The 23,240-nt window shown below is 41.2% G+C and overlaps 1 protein-coding gene across 1 annotated transcript; it reads right to left on the bottom strand.

Moving 5' to 3' along the window:
- Nucleotides 1–1,650: 1,650 nt before the first annotated feature.
- Nucleotides 1,651–22,227, bottom strand: LOC126965634 (intermembrane lipid transfer protein Vps13D-like). Its single transcript, XM_050809307.1, has 11 exons — nucleotides 22,212–22,227; nucleotides 20,913–21,073; nucleotides 16,230–16,436; nucleotides 14,700–14,881; nucleotides 13,784–13,943; nucleotides 13,275–13,457; nucleotides 11,396–11,570; nucleotides 10,572–10,709; nucleotides 10,032–10,223; nucleotides 7,770–8,022; nucleotides 1,651–5,286 (listed from the first exon to the last, which is right to left on the bottom strand). Exons 2-11 carry the CDS (start codon nucleotides 21,060–21,062, stop codon nucleotides 5,070–5,072), a joined length of 1,857 nt encoding a protein of 618 aa, XP_050665264.1. The 5' UTR covers nucleotides 21,063–21,073; nucleotides 22,212–22,227; the 3' UTR covers nucleotides 1,651–5,069.
- Between the last annotated feature and the right edge of the window lie 1,013 nt (nucleotides 22,228–23,240).

The following is a 23,240-nucleotide window of genomic DNA, read 5'->3' as shown; positions in this document are numbered from 1 at the left end:
AAACCATCAAATCTTTGATTTTGGGAAAATTACATAAATCTCAGGGTGCTAGTTTGGGGCTATATGCAGGATGGGTGACGAGTTGTACTTTTTCGGAAGCTAAAAATGACTTAGTTTTTTTTTTCAAACACCAATTCATAAGATTGCTGTTTTTTTTTCGGGTTCAAAACAATAAATCCACGTTTCATCTCCTGTAACAATGTCATAAACAGCATTAGAATGTCCGTGGTCGTACTTCATTAGCATTGGTGAGCACCATTCCACGCGAGCTCGCATCTGCTCCGCTGTCAGTTCATGAGGGATCCAACGACAACAAAGTTTCCGAACTTTCAATTCTTCGTGTAATATTTTCTGAATTTTGCTCATACCAATCCCCAATAGTTCTCGAATTGTCTCATAGGTAATCCGCGGGTTTTCTTCAATTAGCCGCTTAACAGTAGCCACATTATTTTCGTTGACGGCAGTTGAAGGCCACCCTTCAAGAAATTCGTCATGTAAAGAAACCCGACCTCTCTCAAATTCAGCAAGCCATCGCCTCACGGTGCTCAAGCAAGGTGCTTCTCTCCCAAAAGCATTTTGAAGACGAGCGGCACAGTCTCGCGGAGAGAGAGAACTTTTAAAATCATAAAAAATCATCGCTCTAAAATCTTTTCGACTTAATTCCATTTTCGTTGCGTACGTAGAAATTTAATGTGTGATAAAAACAATTGACAAATGATTTCCCGCCAATTGCTTTTTTTTAATACTAAGAGAGTAGCAACGTTTCAAAAAATAAAACATTCTAAATTCAAATATGTAGTTCCGATTAGCTAGATGTGCAAAACTTTTAGTGTATCCCATGTATAAACGAGTTATTGTATAAGATATATAATATTATAGCCAGGAGAGGGTGTTGTTTTCTGATAATCGTTTTTATAGTAGATACGTGAGTTTTAGACGAACAGTCTGGTTTCAAACAGTGAAAAGGCATAATGTTTACGGTGAACCGTGACCATTTTGTCTAAATAATCATTGAACAGAACATAAGCACTTACTTATAAATGACGAGGGATTGAAAGTTTTGCACACTGTTTCGAGTGTAACTCAGGATTCTTGAAAAACCCAAAAATTCTAAGCGGCACCACAATTGCGCTCGTCACAATGATACATAAGATGTTAAGTCTCATTTGCCTAGTAATATCACTAGCTACGGCGCCCTTCAGATCGAAACACAATAATGCTTACACATTACTGCTTCACGGTAGAAATAGGCGCCGTTGTGGTACCCATAATCTAACCGGCATCCTGTGCAAAGGAGCCAATGTAAAATGAACAACGTCAAAAAAAACAATGTCATAAAATAAACCAACGAAAATAGCCAATCTTAAAAAATTAAAAATACAGATTTTAATGAGTATTTTGTCAGGATATTTAAAAAGTTTAAATGTGATAAGTCTGCTTTTTTTTAAATCAATAAAAACGGACTCTATGGAGTTACGATCTTTAACTATTGTATATTGCCCAATTTTTTTGATAATATAACACTATTGGATTATAAGGGGAAAAATATATCTATGGGACAGACAGATTCGATTTATTATTACATACTTTATGTAATGTTTTATTACAGTCATATCTACACTCAAAGGTCAGCCATGGAAATAAAACTAATTGTTATAAAAACAATATATTCATTATCAACCACCACACAACTATATTGCTCTGAAGTAACTAATCAGTCAACTTTACAATTAAATGTTGATCATTCGACAAAAACATATTTACATTTTATAACCTAGTACTACAATAATTAAACAGACGACAATGACATGTTTCAAACCAATTGGATGGTTCCGACAGGCAAAGAAAAACGATTAATAAAATATAATATTGTGTGTTGACAACTGAGTGCTTGTTTGACGCTTACATAAAAGTCTTAAGCGATACGTAATAGTATATTACGCACCTAGGGAGAAAAGTAGGTCATTCTCACCCGCGGAATATTGACACAAGACCGAAGGAGAGGGGTGGCAATGTCCTACTTATCTGACGTGATGCGTATACGATTTTTTTCCCACCTGGATGAAAAGCTCGCTTTTAGTCCCTGGTACGAGGGACAAAAATCGTCTTGCCAGGAGAGAATCGGCCACTTTTGTCCCTCGTCTCTGGTAGTCCCTGGTCAAAGTCAGATTTTCATCGAGATGGGAAAAAACTTATTTGTTTCGGCAATACCATCATCATTCTACCTGTTTTTGTGGCAGTGAGTGACGGACCCAATAGATGGTCTACCTGGTGAAGAGGTGTACCACCTTATTTCGATCCTAACTCTATTAGCCTGAGGCTATAAGTTTGAATGACACATATGCCTTACACCCTTCAAACCGAGATAGTATTACAATATTTTTTATGGAAGAGGAGAGCAATAATATTACGTGTTACGTTATGGTATATTTGTGGTTACGTTTGATGTATTAAATATACATTTTCATCTTGCGCATTCCATTTCTACCTCAAACTAAAACAAATCTCGCAATCTTCATCTGTATCGCTCTCTTCCCGTGGGAATGTTACGGAAAGTCAGATATTTTACAAAAGATAGAAGTAATATAGTAGAAGGCGAGGCCACTGAGGCCGCACCGACGCCTTCATTAAAATACCGATTATTGTGCATAGTGAACCACGAGATTTTGAAACATTAATATACCGTACACCTAATTAAATAATTGCTTCTACTAAAACAGCTAGATATCAATAAATTAGATAATAAATAATTGATTCAAAAACAAAGTAATTGAATCCCAACTCACACAACCAAAAAATTACTTATAAATTACCTATTGTTGAAATTAAACTATAATCCATAATAAATACTAGTAACTCTGTGCGCCTTAAACAACCTCCTATATTTTAATTACTTTACTCCAATTTCACTCACTTTAAAACCATAACATATTCACAAACAAAAACACAAGTCTTCAAAACAAACTATTTTCTATAACGGGTGTCCAATTTTAGCGGGTGGGAAATTTTCAACTTCAAATGAAAGATATTTTTGACACTTCTAAATACAAATATCTAATATTTTAATGTCACGCTTCTTAAGTCACATTTTTACATTAAGTTTAAGTTAAATATTTGAGAAACGGAAAGTTTTAAATGAACACAGCCTCGCGTTGACTAATAGACAACATTTAACCTAATATAATCTTTGAAGACGCAACGAATCTCTATTGGTTAGATAGCCTGTGGTCTTAGACATATTATATGAAGGAGGTTTCAACACCAACTTATTACTCCTTCCCCGCAGTAGTAGTAGTAGTCTTCACGCCAAAAATCTTCCAAACTAGGTGTACGGTAACTGGTAACACTACACTGTACATGATGTGGATTGTATTCAAATTAAAACGCTTATAACCTCGAAATTCAGAAAGTGAAGGACAAATAAACAAACAAAATTTTCATTTATGAGTGAAAACACGGTGATATTATGTTATTTTATTAACACGGCTTTACTCATGGTTTATCGGTGCGGGTACCGACTAGTTTTGGACCATTTGGTTTTAATAATTTAACATTTAAATTATTGCTTCTTTGAATTGCTTCTTGGTTCGAAAACTGTAATATGACAAATTCAAAAATTAAATTCATTCAATGACATTAAGCCGTAGTAAATGAACATTTAATTTGAAAGATTACTGCAAAAAATGTTCACGAATAATGAACATGTATAATTAGTACTATGACATTTATTACCATGTTCATCGCAACTTAAAAACATAATAGTAAAATAAATAAATTATTTTACAAGGATAAAAAAAAATATTACAAAGATGACTGTAACAGTAGACCCTCATGATAACAGAATATATTAAATAATTTATTTATTTATAACGTGCTTACTATGTATAAATAAACTCCACGTGATTCTTACAATAAAATATAATAATGTGTGCTTTCATTGTGATGATTATATTTAGTGAATTCTACCAACTATAATGATTGGCATGACGGATCGCCGGTGTGCTAGAGTCGTGTATACTCGTCCACACAGTCCGCGTTTCGCTTCTACAATTCATTGTTTGGTATAGATAGTGCAATTCACGAAGACGCACCCCACCAATTTTTGGTTAAGTCCAGAGTCGTCACGAAAGTTGCTCTACTTTATATATTTTTTTAAATATCAGTCAGGTATGTACATTATTGTTTAGAAGTTTATAGTTACTAAAACACGTGAAATGAACAAAGGAAAGTAATTTAAGTTTGAAAATTGCAACTTTTTTACGTATTTCATTTGTGTCTATATTTACCCCCATTATAAAAATGGTAATATTATTGTATATTAACTAATAATCACATAAAATATCCACACAAAAAAATAACCCTTTTCTTGTAGTAAAATATAAAATTGAAGTAGAGCATCTTTCACTTTGACCATGACACTCTCCTGACTAGTCTATTCATTGTAGTGTGCATGTGTACCGATAACACTCAAACATTGAAGGAAGCTTGCACACATATCCTATATTTTTTTTTTACGGAATTAAAGGACGAGACGAGCAGGAGGTTCAGCTGATGGTAATTGATACGCTCTGCCCATTACAATACAGTGCCGCTCAGGATTATTGAAAAACCTATAAATTCTGAGTAGCACTACACTTGCGCTCGTCACCTTGAGACAAGATGTTAAGTCTCATTTGCCTAGTAATTTCATTAGCTACGGCGCTTTTCAGTCCGAAACACAGTAATGCTCACACTACGGCTACACTACTTTTTTTTTATGGAATAGGAGGACAAACGAGCGTACGGGTCGCCTGGTATTAAGTGATAACCGCCGCCCATATTCTCTTGCAACACCAGAGGAATCACAAGAGTGTTGCCGGTCTTTAAGGAAGGTGTACGCGCTTTTTTGATGGGTACCCATGTCGTATCGTCCCGGAAACACCGCACAAGGAAGCTCATTCCACAGCTTTGTAGTACGAGGGAGAAAGCTCCTTGAAAACCGCACTGTGGACTACTGCTTCACGGCATCCGGTGCAAAGGAGTCTCCCACTGGTAAGCCAACTATATGTGTTCTATCTGTGCGGCGCCCGCTAGCCGTCGGCGTCCCGCTCGGGCGGCAGCAGCGTGTGCGTGCGGTCGTGATGCAGCTGGCGCGCGTGCGCCGCGTGTCGTGCGAGCCAGGCGGCCAGCTCGCGCGAGTCGCACTGCACGCGCGGCCGCCGCACGCCCTCGCCCGCGCCGCCTCGCACGCCCAGCTCCACGAAGTGGCCGCCCTCCGCGCTCACCGCGCTGCACGACACCAGGTTGCTGCAGTGTCAATGGACTGTATTAGGTCGCTACTAGAAAGGGAATAACTGTGCTTATTTTAACTATGATTTAATTATATTACTCCTAAATTAAGTCTATACTGTCGTTGTGAGTGAAATGAATTAAAATAAATTTTTGTTCGATGCTCGAACACATATCCCGTACAACACACATAGCGCTTTACTAAATAAAAAAGTTTATGCTTCCGTATGCATTCATATTAAAGTGACAACAGGACCGATACAACGTCATTTATTTTCTTAAAATGTTCAGTCAGAGAATCCAATTCCGATTTTCAAATTAATATCCAAAAAGGGGCCAAAAAGGGGCATACACATATTTGGTGCTGCTAGAGAAAATGGGAGTGTGAATGCTTAATTTATTTCCTATTAAAGAAAAGTTTTGTTTTTATGGAAGAGAGACAAACGAGCACACATACGTGGGTAACACTGAAAATGTTTAGAACTTGCCAGTTAGAAACATTGCTAATGAAAACTTTTTCAATTTTAGAATTCTTTGGTAACCTAATGAAGTATATTGCATTCATTTGTCATTTGTTTTTGTGAATTGGCAGCAAATCTAAAACTCTTGTTACACGTGAAAATGAACCTAACGCGAGAAAATGTTCGGTCAATGATTTATCCTGAATTTCGTTGTGGGCTTACTCAACAACAAAGCTATGATAGGCTGCGATTAGCATTTCATAATGAAGCCCCTTCTCGTCCCAATATTTACAATTAGTTTAACGAGTTAAAGCGTGGACGTAGCAATCTCGATGATGATCCGCGTGAAGGACGTCCTCTAACAGCGACTACTGAAGATAACATCAGTGCTGTGCCACGCATGAAAGAGGAAGATAAGAGAGTGACCTATCAGCAGCTATGGGCAAGCCGAGGCATTAGTATGAGTCAAGTTCAAAAAATATTACACGAACATTTAGGCGTTAGGAAGCTTTGTACCAGATGGATTTCCCATACTTTAACCGACGAGCAGATACACCATCGCATGGACTGGTGTCGCCAAATGTTAGAGAAGTTGAACGGCGGTGACTCAAATGCTGTATTTGATATCGTCATAGGTGATGAAAGCTGGATATATTGCTACGAATCCGAAACCAAAAGACAATCAGCTCAGTGGGTGTATACTTTCGAGGATCGGCCAACTAAGGTAAAGAAAGGAAGAAGTCAAGGAAAAAAGATGATTGCCTCATTCTTTGGTAGGAAAGGTCATTTCGCTACAGTTGTGCCAGAAGATAGAAGAATAGTTACTGCAGACTGGTATGTCAATCGCTGTTTGCCAGTTGTCTTGGAAAAAAATCGATAGCAGCGCCCTCGAAGCAGGATCCTCTTTCACCACGACAATGCTTCAGCGCACTCCGCAAAACGGACAGTTGAATATTTGACTATGGCAGAAGTCGAGATAATGAGTCATCCGCCATACAGTCGTCACCTGGCGCCCTGCGACTTTTATTTATTACAAAGAACTAAAGATAAAATTCGAGGTATTCCCTTTACGAGCCCTGAGGATGCGGTGAAAGCGTATGAAAATGCCATAAAAGAGACCCCTAAGGAAGAATGGGTCCAATGCTTTTCTCAGTGGTTCCATCGAATGCGACGATGTGTAGAGAGGAACGGAGATTACTTCGAAAAACAATGAAAGTATTGGCAACTTTCTACATTAGGCCGTTTTTCATTTTCTAAACATTTTCAGTGTTACCTAGGTACGCGTCACCTGATGGTAAGTGATCACCGCGGCTCATACTCTTGTAACACCAGAGGAGAGTCCGGCAGTGTCCAATAAACGCTATTTAATGAATTCAAAATAAGAAAACACAATGCTACCTACGTGGAAGCCGAGGTCCACATCCATGAGCACCGTGGTGAGTGTCAAAAAGATTTACCTATGGTGTCACCGACGCATTTAATCACTTAGGAGAAGGTTCCATTAATATGTTACGTTAATTTCTCGAAATAATCAATGTAAAATTTATGTTAGAAATTGATTTGAAACATCGACTGTGTTTCTACATCTTAAACGCTTATAGCACGACCAGCACATATAGATAGCTATATTAATTATAATCTTAATATATATAAATTACGTGTCACATTGTTTGTCCGCAATGGACTCCTAAAATAATGAACGGATTTTAATGGGAATTACTTCATGGAGTGCAGTTTAGTCCAACTTATTATTTATTATTATTTAACCCATAATTATGACATATTTTCTATGAGAGAATTTAGTGACGCACAGTTTGACAGTTTGACAGTTCGACTGTGAAACAATTTCATTATAACAACAGGGAGCATTTTTTACAAAATAATTCTTGATGTTTTGAAATATTATTGCCAAATTCCTATAAAACAGTATTTTTTTATTATCTACCAAGCAATGTCTGTCGGGTCAGCTAGTTATATAATAAATATAGGTTGTAGTTAGCAGTGAATATGTAAAACATATGAGGAGTGTTATAATCGGACCTGAGATGAGTCTCCATGACGACCTGCGGGCGGTCGTTCTTGCGCGTGTAGATGCGCAGGTGCGTGTCGCTGAGCAGCGCGCGGATGTCGTGCGGCGTGTCACGCACGGTGCGGGCCGCCACCACGTGCTCGCCGTAGTCATGTCCGTTGAGTGTGTGCAGCACGGCGGCCGCGCTCGCCGCGTCGGCGCTGTAGCGGGCCACGAGTGCAGCGGGCGCAGCACGGGGCGCGCGCACTCGCTCCCCACCCGCACCTACGCCGATATTTATTTATGATAACGTATATACAGCTCTGTTAAAAAAGAATGTAACAGAAACTTATACTGTTTTAAAAGCTTATTGACATTAAATTAATTGACGACCCATATAGCCCGGTGGTTAGTTACCCTGCCTACTGAGCTAGAGGTCCCGGGTTCGAATCCCGGTAGGTGCAATCATTTATGTTTATTTGTGTTTATGTATGTTTAAGTATGTATATTGTATTAATTATATCGTTGTCTTGTGCCCATAATACAGGCTATGCCTAGTTTAGGGCAAGATAATTTATGTAAGAGTGTGTCAATATTATCAAATATACGATTTTTTCTTAAGTTTAATGTTAGTTCTTTGGTAAATCTAATCGTGTAAGAAACACGAAAGAATTAAAGACAATTATTAGTGCTCTGAGTGAAAATATGAAATATTCACGATATTAAAGTTGATTTTATGTAATAATTCTAGAGACGTAACTAAACCATTTCATAATTCAAATATAAATAGTGTCTTGCATACGGCGATTTCCGAGGGATTTTCATTTAAAAATGTATAGTCATTCTACCCCGGAAATCGAGTGAAAGCCTTTTATTTTCTTAACTATCCGTTTGAATTTTGTAAAAGGGTTCCCAAAACAAACAGTCATGTTCCAAACGTGACCGGACCAATGCATTTAATGTAAGCAAATGATGGAATTAATCTTTTTAAAGCCAAAATGTATTATTTAAATGAGAAACACTTTTAAGAGTCTTCCAGAGAATTTTTTCTAATATTTGCTTGCCTAGAGCAAGAATATTATGTTTTGGAAATTCTTATTCAAATCATATTATTATTTTTGGCTCATTCGCCAGCAGGGTTGAGATCTTCTTGTAATAAAACTCCATAATAATATGACTTTATCAATCTGTAGAACTACAAAGGTCCTTTGGGAGATCCTTGGCGTACACCTATCGTCAATTATGTTTAATCTACAATAAATGTTGTGATACTGAATTTTTTCCACATTATCTAAAGTACAGTAATTTATACCAATTTGTAAGTCAGGGAAGTTGAGACAAGAATGAATCTAATAATTATGACCAGTTTCTGTTCTACCAACAACTAGTAAAAATGTTGAAAAAGTAATATTAAAGCAATTGTGAAACCATTTTTCTGACAATAACATCTTAAACAATTTGGTTTTACGAAAGGTCATTCAACATCTGATGCTGGTATGGCGTTGCTTCGACACATAACGCTGTAGGAATATTCTATGATTTTTCGAAAGCATTTGATTGCGTAGACCATTCTACTCTTATCCGTAAGCTCAATTATTATGGAATAAAAAGCAAATCACTTGATCTTATTACTTCATACTTAGCTAATAGCACCCAGAAAGTAGTTATTATAATGAATATTCATCAGGAGCTGTAATGCGGATGGGCGTGCCTTAGGGTTTAATCCTGGGACCTTTCTTATTCCTCATCTACATTAGTGATTTGCCATTTGTAGCCTCAAGAGAATGTGATATTGTTATTTTCGCAGACGACAATTCATTAGTTTATAATATTGACAGACAATCACATACCTAATTTAGATAAAATACCTGTCTGTAAAAATAAATCGCAGTAAAAGTTTTCTCAATCATCGAGAAGTGTAAAAAAATAAGATAAACAAGAAAACGTTAGTATTATACATAGAGCCACAAGTAATGTAGCTAAGTAGCTTGAAAGTGGTGCATGATGTCTTATTCGGGCGCCTTAGCCCTGAGTAGGTATCCAATATGTAAATACAAGTAGGATCGAGTGTGCTTAAATTAATTTATTAATGTATTATGAATCCATCACAGTTACGAACTGACGACATATAATGAATCTTATTAGCGTTATTTTAAAGCAGCTATTTCTTGAAGACATTTCCTGAAGCCAGAAAATTTGTGCTCTGAGCCAGCTTAGGACAGCTAAATAGTGAATTTTGAACGAAGTTAAAATGTAAAAATAAAGCAATTATAAAATAGAGTATCGTAACGCACCCCTGCCCCCACGCAGGCCGCGGCGGCTAGAATCACGCACAGCGGCAGCGGTCTCCGCCGCCAGGTCCAGCACGCCAATGACGGGCTTGGTGACGGTGCCTACCAGCCCTTTGCCCACGCCCGCGATAAATCCCGCCAGTCCCTCTGACGTGGCGCCCTCGTAGCTGTGCTTCACCAATGACGTCATACCACCTGCATACAAAACGCACCCGTACAAATCTGACTGACTTCACAACTTCTCTCAGACATTTAAAAGTATGGGGTACACACAGTGCTTGTCAGTTTGTGTAGGTTTTGATATTGTCTCTTAAAATATTGGAAGAGAATGAACAGGGCTCGCTCCGCACCTTTGAAGTTACCCACTTTCGGCGGATACGACACAACGCCGCAGACGTGTCTATGTCGCGAAGTGCTTTGACGCACCGTGGTCAGTGCGGGCTGCCTCAAGTCCGTTCGCAATAGCGGCACTGTGGCAGGCAGATGTACGTGGTCACATAAATATTTAAGAAAATACAGTTATATAAAATGCATCATGCTGACCTAAAATGCCGAGCCCCAGGCCGCGCAGGCCGGCTGAGATGCGCGCGTTGCCGGCCGCCGCCCCCGAGCGGATCCGGCGCCGCGTCTCCTCGTGGGCCTCGTCACACACCACCCGCTCCAGACCATCGCCCAGCGTCTCTGCGGACACGTACTGTACTCGGTCATCGTATAGATAATATGATAGATTTGCCTCGATGTTCTATTGATATTCATGGTTGATATACTGCCAAGTTTACTGTGAAGGTTGTAGCGTGATTAAAGCGGCAGCAAAACAAACGTTGATGCTCACCATCTAGTTAGCATGATGACAAAGGTTTCTACGGGCACACGCTCACAATTAGTTAAGACAAAGGACCATTTAGGAAAAAAGTGGACAAGTGCGAGTCGGATTTGCGAACCAATTGTGCCATCCCATCGTTTAAGTTACATATGACGTTATACTTTTGGAAATTCAATTAGAAACATTAGATAAATTTACTCGTGGTTAATTTGATTCGGAAGAAACTAGAATAAATCTGGGACAATTTGGTGGTGATCACGCGACGCATACCCTCCTAATTCCATACGCCCGTTTTACTCTAATGTTTTAAATTAACTTTTGATTCTTATTGTTATTTTTATAAGCAGTTACAACCTTGATATTATAACATTATATGGAAAAATTTTACAACACTTTATGGAGTTCAATCTTAAAAACATTACAATTTTTAAGTAATAGACAGTCTTCTTCTCAACTAATAAACAACAACCATGAAGACCTGTCTTTTGCGATTAATCTGGAATGTAGTTAGCCTCACAAGTTACGTAAATCTAGTCCAACTAACCTGTGACCTTAGCGGCAGAGTTCGAGATGCCGTGCGTGAGGTTCTGCAGCAGCGCCGCCACGTTCCCCTCCAGAATGAGTCCCGACACGCCCTCGGACACGTCCGCGACGAATCCCAGCGGGTTGCCCAAAAAGTCCACAGAGCCGAGTATCTTTGCCGCCTGCCACTTGAGTTCCTGCGAAGAGTCGCATTAAGATTGTATTAATAACTAACTTTTTTATGAGTTAGGAGGACATATGCGGTGACCTGTCATTGACTGATCACAAAACCATGTTATATTGGAGCACCATAATAATTAACGTTACCTTATAAACTGGGAGTACGCCCGTAAGAAAGTTCAATCCATTGTTTGGTTGTTACGTGGAAGAAAATCCCTTGAACATCAATGTGGAGGAATATCAAACAATAAGGTGAGGATGATGATTCAGTTTGTGACGCGCGATATGAGTGTCTCATTATTATAATGTCCTTGTTTCTAATTAGCACCTGTGAAAAAGTAAAAGAAAAGAAATATTTAGGAAAAATGTAATCTAAAATAGCTACACCTTTTTTTATCTCTCATCTAAAATGAGAGATAAAAAAAGGTCACACAAAAAGTGCTCAGATGATTGAATGAGCTACCAGGCAAAACGGACGTTTTTGTCAACTAAACGACAAAGCGACCAATTCGAGTGAGCTGGCAGCTAACACGACAACCGTGATCCTCTATGAAGTCAAACAATTCTTTAATGTAACGGACAAGTAGGGACCTAGATGTATCATTTGTATCAAATACTAGCCTGCAGTTGGAGCTCCCTGGTGTAGTTGATTTTTTTTTAAGTATTCAACAGCGGACACAACAATTATTTATACAATCTTAAATCTAGGTTTTACATAAAGCCACAAAAGATTACATTAAAAAATAATATAATAACTAACAAATAGAAGATTACAAGAGCGCGTGTGTGTCATTTTTTTTACAATGATGTTGTATTACATATAGGACATATATAGGACAATATATTAAAAGAAGTTAATAATACCAACGATCTCTTAAAACTTTATAAAACTATATCACTATGCAATCGTAGAAACTCAATAGATCTCTGTTTTTTGCATAAAATTGTAAATGGAGCTATTGATAGCCCGAACTTATTAAACGGAATAAGGTTAGCAGTTCCAAGACAAAATGCACGGTCACATATTAAAAATAAAATTACTTTTATGCCAATAATTACAAAGAGTAACCTAGGTAGGACCGCTCCTATTTGTTAATAGGAGCAATAGGAGGAACAATTCTGTTGAATTGTAATGTCCTATAACAATATATTTAAAATAGCAGAGTTGGACATATTTTGGAACTCTGCATCGATTTTCAAGCGCAAAATTAAAAATCATTTAATTAAATAATATCATTTGTTTTTTTTCGTATTTAATAATAGTTGCTGTATTTTAAATTTAGTTTATATAAAATTTAGTTTTTTTTTGTTTAGAGTGATAAGTTTTTTATATTTTTGTTTAGGTAACCAATTTATTGAGTAAATTAGATAAGTAGTAAGTAAACGAAGAAATTGTCATATTATGTTAATAATGTTTTTAAGTACTTGTAATTTAATTAAGTAATTAATTGCATGTCGAGTTAGCCCGTAAATGGGGTATACGATGTTAAATAATATAAGTAATTAATGTGTGAATATACTATAAGGTAATACATTGTATGCAACGTGGGCTACCTATTAAATAAATAAAAATAAAAAATCCGTTTTCAGTGAAATACATCAAACTCAGCGTACTGTTTATTGTAAGTTTGTGACAGGCGCGGAATTATGGAATTTTGCGCATAACTTTATTAGATTTGGGAATACGCTAAATTATATACCTGGTAAGCTATGTTACTCACATCCATAAAATGTCTGAGCACCCGCCGGGCCAGCGCGGGCGCGGTGTCGAAGGAGTGCGTGCGCACGAACGGCTCCAGCTCTACGGCGGCGTCCTCGAAGCGGATCAGTGTGAGCCCGAGCCGCCGCTTGAGCGCGCTCGACTCGCTGTCTAACTTGTTGGACGTAAACATCGACAGTCGAATCTGAGCAAATCAAATTGAATACTTACAACATATTTTAACATTATGACAGATTTAATTCAAGTATTTAAGGAGTAATTGTAACAATTCTAATGATTGTTAATGCATCAAGTATGTATGTTGCAAATATAAATTTGGAAAATTGTTTCTTTCTTCGATTTCAAATTTTTTATTTACTTAATATTTTCTATAATTCCGCTTTATTTTGCATTCATCGATTCTCTTTTTCGCCTGAAAAGTAGCAGATATTAGAAAGCAGTTATTTGATATACAGTAAGAATTGCCCCATGTCCCGTTCCGGCTGGCAGTAAAATGATACAGACACAGACCTGTGAGGGGAGCAGCTTGATCAGCGCAAAGTAGTATCTGGGAGCATGTAGCGCGGTCAGCTCGAGTAGCACGCGCCGGGTCTCGTACTCCGCCTCGTCGGGCTGCTCCTCGTCGGCGCCGGCATCACTCTCGAACCAGCGCCACATCATCAGGATCAGCCTGTCACGACCGCACACTGGTTATCACTATCTGACCCAATCTAGTTGCAGACAACCCGAACAGTACTAAGAATCACTATGAGATACTCTTACTGACTGCGCGTTAGGACCATAAACATTACAATATTTTTTTCGTTTTTTGTAATAAAATTTTAAGATATTTCATTTTTGTTCTTAAGCGTCACTCATTTTGACAGAAAGAAAACAAAATGAAAATAGCATTACACCAATTTATTTCGTTTTTTTAGGTTTAAAATTTTAAGGTTATCAAAATCAACCAGGCACAAAATATAGTACAGCCAAAGAAATTTTATTATTATTATTACTAAGTTTATACATAACATAGGCGAAAAAACTTTTTTAAAAACCTAATATTTGATATTGTATTATTAAAACGATTCCTAAACGATCTACCGTCATCAATATTTTATATATCTGGCTCTCCTGGGTAGCCAGATATTATATAACATTACTAACCGTACCCACCCGCTTCGTTGGGCGAATTTTAATAAAAAATAAATTTAATTTAATTTCATATTATTACGAATACAATACAAAAATAAACCATTTAGGATAAATTTCGCATCGAATGGTGGTAGTTTCATGTCGATACGATCAGTGGTTGAGGCGTTATTGAGCCTCAAGCAAAGATCATTTTCATTATATATATATATAGATTTATTAGGACAGAAAATTCCGTATCTATTTAAGTACAATGGAATAACCGTGAAAGATTAAAAATAGATGTAGTAAATACCTCTCCTCGAGGCGAACAGCGATGGGGCGCAGCGCGATGAGCAGGTGGTTGAAGTAGAGGGCGTTGTACCGCGAGGGCGGCGCACGCTGCATCTCGAGCGACACGTGCAGCGCCGGCAGGCCTGCGCCCGGCTCGTGCGAGGGCAGGCAGTACAGCAGCACCGGGCTCGGCGTGCCCAGGAGCTGGAGGAACACGCACAGTATAATAATAATATTAAAGCCCTTTTATTTCCTTAACTAACATAATAATATAAAAAATAAGAAATATATACATTGAAATAATAGTTGCATAGTTAAGGCACTGGTGGGTATAGGCCTCCTCCAAAAATTTCAAGGTTGTTCTTGTCTTTGCTTTCTGAGTCCAGTTTTCTCCAGCAATTTTTTTGATTTCATCAACCCATCGTTCCTTAGGGCATCCTCTGGCTCTCTTGCCTCGTGGTCTTTGGTGACCAGCTTTATCCACCGTCCATCTGTTGATCTGGCCACATGACCAGCCCATTTCCACTTCAGTTTTTTCATACGCTGAAGGGCATTTATCACTTTCGTTATGTTGCGGATGTTTTCTGCTTTTGATCGTCACAGTATAGTTTTGATGTAAGATTTCTCATAAAAGAAATTCGAAACATAATTGAAAGACACAGTTCGGGTGGAAATAAAAAGAAAGGATTTATATCATTAAAAAAATACGCCACTAAACAGTGAACTAGCTCAATTCTTAATTTGAATTACGCAATCGAATTTGGAATAAAATAAATGAATGTAGGTAGATATTGTTTTCAATGGTAAGTCTAAAACAATGTCTGATTTAATTCTTTAACCGAGTTCTTAAGTCCTGAGCTAAGCGCGATTGCTAACTCTGTGAGACCCTCCGAAAGAAGTTTTTCCGAACAAATATTTCAACATATACATAATGAAAACATTTCGATTTTTGAACGTTGATATATGTTATATGCACTCCATATATATGTTAAAACAACGAGAAACGCAGGACACAATCCTACTAACCGACCAATAGCCTGATACTGACATGCGGCATATCTTTTCGTTCGTACCTTAAGAGGTACTTTTGACAGTGGATAAGTCCACTGTCAATTTACATATTGTTACTGCGATGATAAATGACCAGTTCTTTTTACATTGTAATAGCTTGCAATCACTGACCTCTACTATATTTCACTGGACTGACGACTGTCAAAGTGCATTTGTGCCTGTTTGATATTCGCCATTTTGGCGCTGTTGGCCATGTAGCGAGAGTCTGCTATACTAAAACTAGTGATGACAACCTAGTGGACAACATAGATAGTGGGAAACTATTTAGAAAAAAAATGTGTACTTTATAACATTGATTCTTGTAGTATAAATAACACGGAAAACGAACGAAATTAATTAAAAATGCAAAAATACTTCAGAGTATTGTACGTTCCTTCGCAGCCATTTGTATTATACGTCAAAATTTTTTTACCATCAGCCGAGCAGGACGTTCCTGCTCGTGTCGTCCCTTATTTTCATTAAAAAAAAATCCGAACGTTACCTGGTTGTCCCACTGCATGTCGTGCACGGACAGCGTGAGTCGCGCGGCGGCCGCGTCCCGCGCCAGCTCGGCCCGCACGCCCGCACACAGCGCGTACACCAGCTCCGCGCGCGACATGAGCGACACGCCCACCCCGCCCACGCTCACGCACAGGCTCCACTCGGCGCCCGCACCCTCTGTGTCCTCTTCTATCGATCTTTTAGTACCCTAGTATGGGAGTAATGTGTTTTATTATCACTGTTTCTTTTGGTGTTTAAAGCTAAAAGTTCAATGAGTTTGATCGATAACATTCTGAAACATAAAGTCTATACTAACGATTGGGTGCTGAAATACAAACGGTGCGTTTTAACGTTGTGTTTAGACAAAAAATTTAGGCACTAGAGCGGGTTTATATGTCACTGTTGGTATATTTGTAATAAAAATTTAACAGTTTTTTAATTATAGTTGCATAAAACCGCCCCAAATTATAAACGGGAAGCACTACTGGCATGAATATCGTTATCGTTTTTTTAAGGTAAATAAATAGTAAAACCAACCCACCCTTAGTAAAATTTATGGAAAAAGAAATGATTATACAGGATATGGCATTATGAAGTGAAAATAGACATACAGTGACATGAGTAGAGACTAGTCATTATAATTATATTATACAAAAAGCTTATAGTATGCTCGGATTTTTTACATAAGAATGTTATTTTTTTTTAAATATTTGACTCCCATAATCCTTTATGTTTTGATTATATCCGTAGCATTATGGAGTATGCCTCACCGATCTGGTCCCTATCATATGTATTTTACATAGCTCAGTTAGAGTACATAAAGCGGTACTTTACGTGTCGCCTGAATTATGATCTCCTTGTAAAAGACGTATACGAGGTAAGACATATTTTTTGGTCTACTTACATTTGAAGATTGATGTAAAGTGACAAAGTGAATTTATTATATGATGTGGCTAACTCTGTAGTAGATTATTCGTTCCAAACCGAACGGATCAGAGCATGAGCCAGTATGGCACGTACACGGAATAGGCGCCTTTACAACGTTGGCCAGATCGTAAAGTCATTCGAAAACAAACTTACAGACGTTGACATTTATTATGCCTACTACTCGTTAAAGCCGAGTGACCACGTCTTTTATTGGGCGATGTATTACGCTTTTACATCTTGAGCTTAGAAAATGTACAAACAAAAGTACTTTTTAAGTTAGAAGTGGAAGAGTCACGCAGCCGTCTTTTGACGTCAGCACAATCGGGCAAGACTCGTCCGGGTTAATTACCACACTCGCACAGAATACCAGCGTGAAGTAGCGGCCTAGTGCCGCTATGTTTCGCATAGGTTAGTGTCGAGGACCGGAGGCCATTCCCCCCCCCCCCCCATCCCCAACAAAGATTATGAAAGCGGTCCCTAAAGAGATAGTACCCCAGGAGGGTACCGGCTCTACCAGAGTCGGAGAATCCCTCCCCGAGCACTCTAGCTCGGGCTGCCCTTCGTATTCTGGGGAGGGCACAGTACCGCGCATGACCAAGGACAAACGAGGCAGTAACACCACGGCACCCCGCTCCACACTCAACGCGGACTTTTGCAATATCAGGGGAATTCACTCCAACTTAAACGCCGTCCACCACCACCTTGAGACGGCGAAGCCGGCCTTGTGTTTCCTTACGGAGACGCAGATATCTCGACCTAGCGATACGTCATATTTAACGTACCCCGGGTACAAAATTGAGCAGAATTTTTTGCCTCATGCCGTAGGTATTTTGAGGGTAGGGACTTGTCCACTCTCTGGCTCCGCGTAGATTTAGAGGACCGCGTCCGCATCTATGCGTGTGTCTACAAGTCCCATAGTGGTAACGCAGAAACCGATCATCTCATGGGCTACGTTCAAGCGGCAATTGACGACGTGCTTGCACAGATCCCCTCCGCTGAAATCGTAGTCTTGGGTGATTTCAACGGGCACAATGCCGAATGGCTTGGATCACGTACCACAGACTACGCAGGGCGATCTGTGCATAATTTTGCATTGGCGTACGATCTGTCCCAATTGGTTGAGTCGCCAACGCGGCTCCCGGATGTGGATAGCCACATGCCGTCCTTATTAGATCTTCTGCTGACTACACATCCCGATGGTTACCAGGTCATTGTCGACGCCCCTCTCGGAACGTCCGACCATTGCCTGGTCAGGAGTGTAGTGCCTATACGACGCCCACGTCGCAGACCACCAGCGACCCGCCTCGTTTGGCACTACAAGTCAGCAGATTGGGATAGGATGCGTTCCTTTTTTGCATCCTACCCTTGGAGCAGAGTTTGTTTCCCTTCGGATGATCCTAGTGCCTGCGCCGTTGCAGTAGCCGATGTGATACTACAGGGCATGGATATTTTTATACCAAGCTCTGTAGTACCGATCGGTGGCAGATCACAGCCCTGGTTCGATGCGTCAGTTAAAGCAGCATCTGACTGCAAAAAACAAGCGTATCGAACTTGGGTTGCGGCGCTGGGCACAAATGATCCAAACTGCATAGTTCTAAAGAGGAAATACAACCGTGCTTCCAGATTTTTTAAGCGGCAAATCGCCCGTGCAAAGTCAAAACACGTCGTCAAAATCGGCGAGCAGCTTTCCAGTTACCCGACCGGAACACGCAAGTTCTGGTCGTTGTCGAAAGCTGCTCTTGGTAACTTCAGCCAGCCGTCCATGCCGCCGTTGCACATGAGGAATGACACCCTGGCCCATACGGCAAAAGAGAAAGCCGATGTCCTGTGCGCTCTTTTCGCCTCCAACTCGACTCTTGACGACAACGGAAAAACACCGCCGACCATCCCGCGGTGTCAGAGCTCTATGCCTGAAGTACAGTTCAGACAGAAAACTGTTAGGCGAGCTCTGTTTTCGTTGGACGTCAGGAAGTCGAGCGGGCCGGATGGCATTTCTCCAATCGTGCTTAGAACGTGTGCCCCTGAGTTGACGCCGGTGCTAACGCGTTTATTCCGGCACTCTTATTCCAAAGGCGTAGTCCCTGACTCATGGAAGTCAGCCCTTGTCCATCCGATCCAAAAAAAAGGAGACAGTTCGGATCCGGCAACTACAGGCCTATTGCTATTACCTCCCTGCTCTCCAAAATCATGGAGAGCATAATTAGCCGTCAGCTCTTGGTATACCTAGAGGGTCACCAGTTGATCAACGACCGACAATACGGGTTTCGCCATGGTCGGTCGGCAGGTGATCTTCTGGTATACCTAACACATAGATGGGCTGCGGCTATTGAAAGCAAGGGGGAAAGCCTGGCAGTTAGCCTGGATATAGCGAAGGCCTTTGATCGTGTATGGCATAAGGCGCTCCTCTCTAAACATCCATCATTTGGGCTTCCCGAGAGCTTGTGCAAGTGGACCTCCAGCTTCCTCACTGGGCGCAGCATACAGGTCGTTGTCGACGGACATTGCTCGAACCCGAAGCCCGTGAATGCTGGAGTGCCCCAAGGCTGTGTGCTATCTCTTACGCTGTTTCTTCTGCATATCAATGATATGTTGGACACCTCCAACATTCATTGCTATGCACACGACAGCACTGGTGATGCCGTATCCTACACGGTCCATGCAGGTCTATCTCGGGAAATCGTCGACCAGTGCTGGGAGAAACTTGTGTCGTCTATAGAGTCCTCTCTCGAGAAGGTCGCGGAATGGGGTAAATTGAACCTTGTCTAATTTAACCCCCAGAAGACTCAAGTTTGCGCGTTTACCACTAAAAAAACCCCATTTGTCGTATCACTGCTCTTCGACAACACTTCCCTAAAAGCCTCGCCTAGTATCGGAATACTGGGTCTCGAAATCTCGAGCGATTGCCAATTCCGTGGCCATCTGGAGGGCAAAGCCAAATTGGCTTCAAAGAAACTGGGCGTCATTAATAGAGCACGGCAATACTTCAAGCCGGCCCACATTCTAGCGCTGTACAAAGCGCAGGTCCGGCCACACATGGAGTATTGCTGTCATCTCTGGTCTGGCGCACCCCAGTATCAGCTCGATCCATTTGACCGCGTGCAACGCAGAACAATTCGAGATTGTCGGGGACCCAGTGCTCTGTGAACGGCTGGATCACTTGGCGTTGCGTAGAGACGTCGCTTCATTGTGTGTCTTCTACCGCATTTATCACGGGGAGTGTTCCGAAGAGCTGTTTTACCTAATTGCTGCCGCCGAATTCCACCTTCGCAGGACACGCCACAAGTTAGGATATCATCCTCACCATCCGGATGTGTGGCGGTCCTCCACAGTGCGGTTTTCAAGGAGCTTTCTTCCACGTACTACAAAGCTGTGGAATGAGGTTCCTTGTGCGGTGTTTCCGGGACGATACGACATGGGTACCTTCAAAAAAAGCGCGTACACCTTCCTTAAAGGCCGGCAACGCTCCTGTGATTCCTCTGGTGTTGCAAGAGAGTATGGGCGGCGGTGATCACTTAACAACAGGTGACCCGTACGCTCGTTTGTCCTCCTATTCCATAAAAAAAAAAAAACTTTATGAATAAATTTTATCTTAACAAAATTTCATTAAGAGTTTTACGCGCCCGTTCTTCTTGGACATGAGGGAAACCTATCCAAATGAGTGTTAGATTTTGACGTCCATTAAGTGACTTTTGAATTTGAATAATTATAATATTTCAATTTGATTAACAAAAATTATAATGAATTAAGATTTCATTACCGTATCAGCAGTTACAGTATCCGTTATCTGTATAAGTCGGGTGGGTCCGTCGGCGGTGAGCGAGACGGCAAGACGGCCCGAGCCCGGCCGAAGAGTGCGCCACCAGATCACCTGCTCGGGTGGTACACTTCGACCCATAAGTCCCAACATCACTCGGTTACCTAAAACAAATATTACTTAATTACTGGCGCCATAAACTTTCCGAACACAGAGGGTTCCGTACATATTATTCCCTTCGTACAGGTGGTGCTAATTACTTCTAATTTTACGTAAAAAAAATACTACGGCTATTTATGTCCGAAAGAAGGAATATTTCGACACTATCCAAGGAATCAAAATAAATTAGCTATTTTCCGTTGACTAATACTTCAAGTATAAGGGAAAGTCTGAAAATTAAACATTTATAATTAAATCAGGGTGCATACTAATACGACAAACAAATTTTAATTGAGTTAACCGTGTCATGTGGGGTATCGTATGAAAGGGCTTCATTCGAAAAAAAAATTATACTGTCGAATTTTAAGTCGGTGGAAAATAAACACAGTTAATTTTTATATTCATGAAATAATTTATGTAATGTATTTAATATGGAAAAATAAAACACCGTTTTGATGTTTTTTCCGTACGACTTACCGAATTTTTATTTGCATAAAATCTTGTCTTAGACTTAAACAAATATAACAAAACAAGCTTTAAGTGTATTTTGGCGAAGTGATTTGCCCTTAACAAGTAGCGCTCCATCCTCTGACATACATGACCAAACCCACAACGGACAACTGTCACTACCTCGCAGGGCGTGCATATAATATAGGCAATTAGGCAGTACCTACCTCGTAATGAACCAAAACGAATATAGTGTAAAAGTTAATTTAGTTTAGTTATGTTCCTTTATTTTATAACCAAAGTTCTTTTGATCGCCTACTCATAAAATTTTTCCTTACGCAAAAATACTAAATACCCAAGGTAAACAATCTCCAGATTGCATATTCCAACGTTCAACTACGACTAGTTGGATATACAGTGCCTACTATGCTAGAAGACCAATGCAAGCCGTCTGTTCCTCCACATCGCTCTCACGACCACATGCCACTCGTGTTGGTGAAATGTTAGAAGCAAGCTAATGTAGTACCGACCAGCCTGGAGCGCCAGTAGGCCGCCGTCGGGCTGCACGCACAGGTTGCTGTGTGCGCATGCCATGCGGCCGTCCGCCAACAGGCGCCACGCCTGCGTGGACGCGGCCGCGGGTCACATGTCACTCGTGTTGGTGAAATGTTAGAAGCAAGCTAATGTAGTACCGACCAGCCTGGAGCGCCAGTAGGCCACCGTCGGGCTGCACGCACAGGTTGCTGTGTGCGCATGCCATGCGGCCGTCCGCCAACAGGCGCCACGCCTGCGTGGACGCGGCCGCGGGTCACATGTCACTCGTGTTGGTGAAATGTTAGAAGCAAGCTAATGTAGTACCGACCAGCCTGGAGCGCCAGTAGGCCGCCGTCGGGCTGCACGCGCAGGTTGCTGTGTGCGCATGCCATGCGGCCGTCCGCCAACAGGCGCCACGCCTGCGTGGACGTGGCCGCGGGTCACATGTCACTCGTGTTGGTGAAATGTTAGAAGCAAGCTAATGTAGTACCGACCAGCCTGGAGCGCCAGTAGGCCGCCGTCGGGCTGCACGCACAGGTTGCTGTGTGCGCACGCCATGCGGCCGTCCGCCAACAGGCGCCACGCCTGCGTGGACGCGGCCGCGGGTCACATGTCACTCGTGTTGGTGAAATGTTAGAAGCAAGCTAATGTAGTACCGACCAGCCTGGAGCGCCAGTAGGCCGCCGTCGGGCTGCACGCACAGGTTGCTGTGTGCGCATGCCATGCGGCCGTCCGCCAACAGGCGCCACGCCTGCGTGGACGCGGCCGCGGGTCACATGTCACTCGTGTTGGTGAAATGTTAGAAGCAAGCTAATGTAGTACCGACCAGCCTGGAGCGCCAGTAGGCCGCCGTCGGGCTGCACGCACAGGTTGCTGTGTGCGCACGCCATGCGGCCGTCCGCCAACAGGCGCCACGCCTGCGTGGACGCGGCCGCGGGTCACATGTCACTCGTGTTGGTGAAATGTTAGAAGCAAGCTAATGTAGTACCGACCAGCCTAGAGCGCCAATAGGCCGCCGTCGGGCTGCACGCACAGGGTGCTGTGTGCGCATGCCATGCGGCCGTCCGCCAACAGGCGCCACGCCTGCGTGGACGCGGCCGCGGGTCACATGTCACTCGTGTTGGTGAAATGTTAGAAGCAAGCTAATGTAGTACCGACCAGCCTGGAGCGCCAGTAGGCCGCCGTCGGGCT

Source organism: Leptidea sinapis, chromosome 1, assembly GCF_905404315.1.
Source record: "Leptidea sinapis chromosome 1, ilLepSina1.1, whole genome shotgun sequence".
Classification (NCBI taxonomy): domain Eukaryota; kingdom Metazoa; phylum Arthropoda; class Insecta; order Lepidoptera; family Pieridae; genus Leptidea; species Leptidea sinapis.
The sequence above is the reverse complement of the archived record's forward strand: the minus strand, read 5'-3'. Positions and strand labels throughout refer to the sequence as shown.

Coding starts and splice junctions, on each gene's coding strand:
- LOC126965634 (XM_050809307.1), bottom strand. CDS start 21,062: ATGTTGGGACTTATGGGTCGAAGTGTACCACCCGAGCAGGTGATCTGG. Junction 11,571..13,274: donor TGCTCAGACATTTTATGGAT/GTGAGTAACATA, acceptor GACTCTTCGCAG/GAACTCAAGTGGCAGGCGGC. Junction 10,224..10,571: donor CCTGGGGCTCGGCATTTTAG/GTCAGCATGATG, acceptor TTTTGTATGCAG/GTGGTATGACGTCATTGGTG.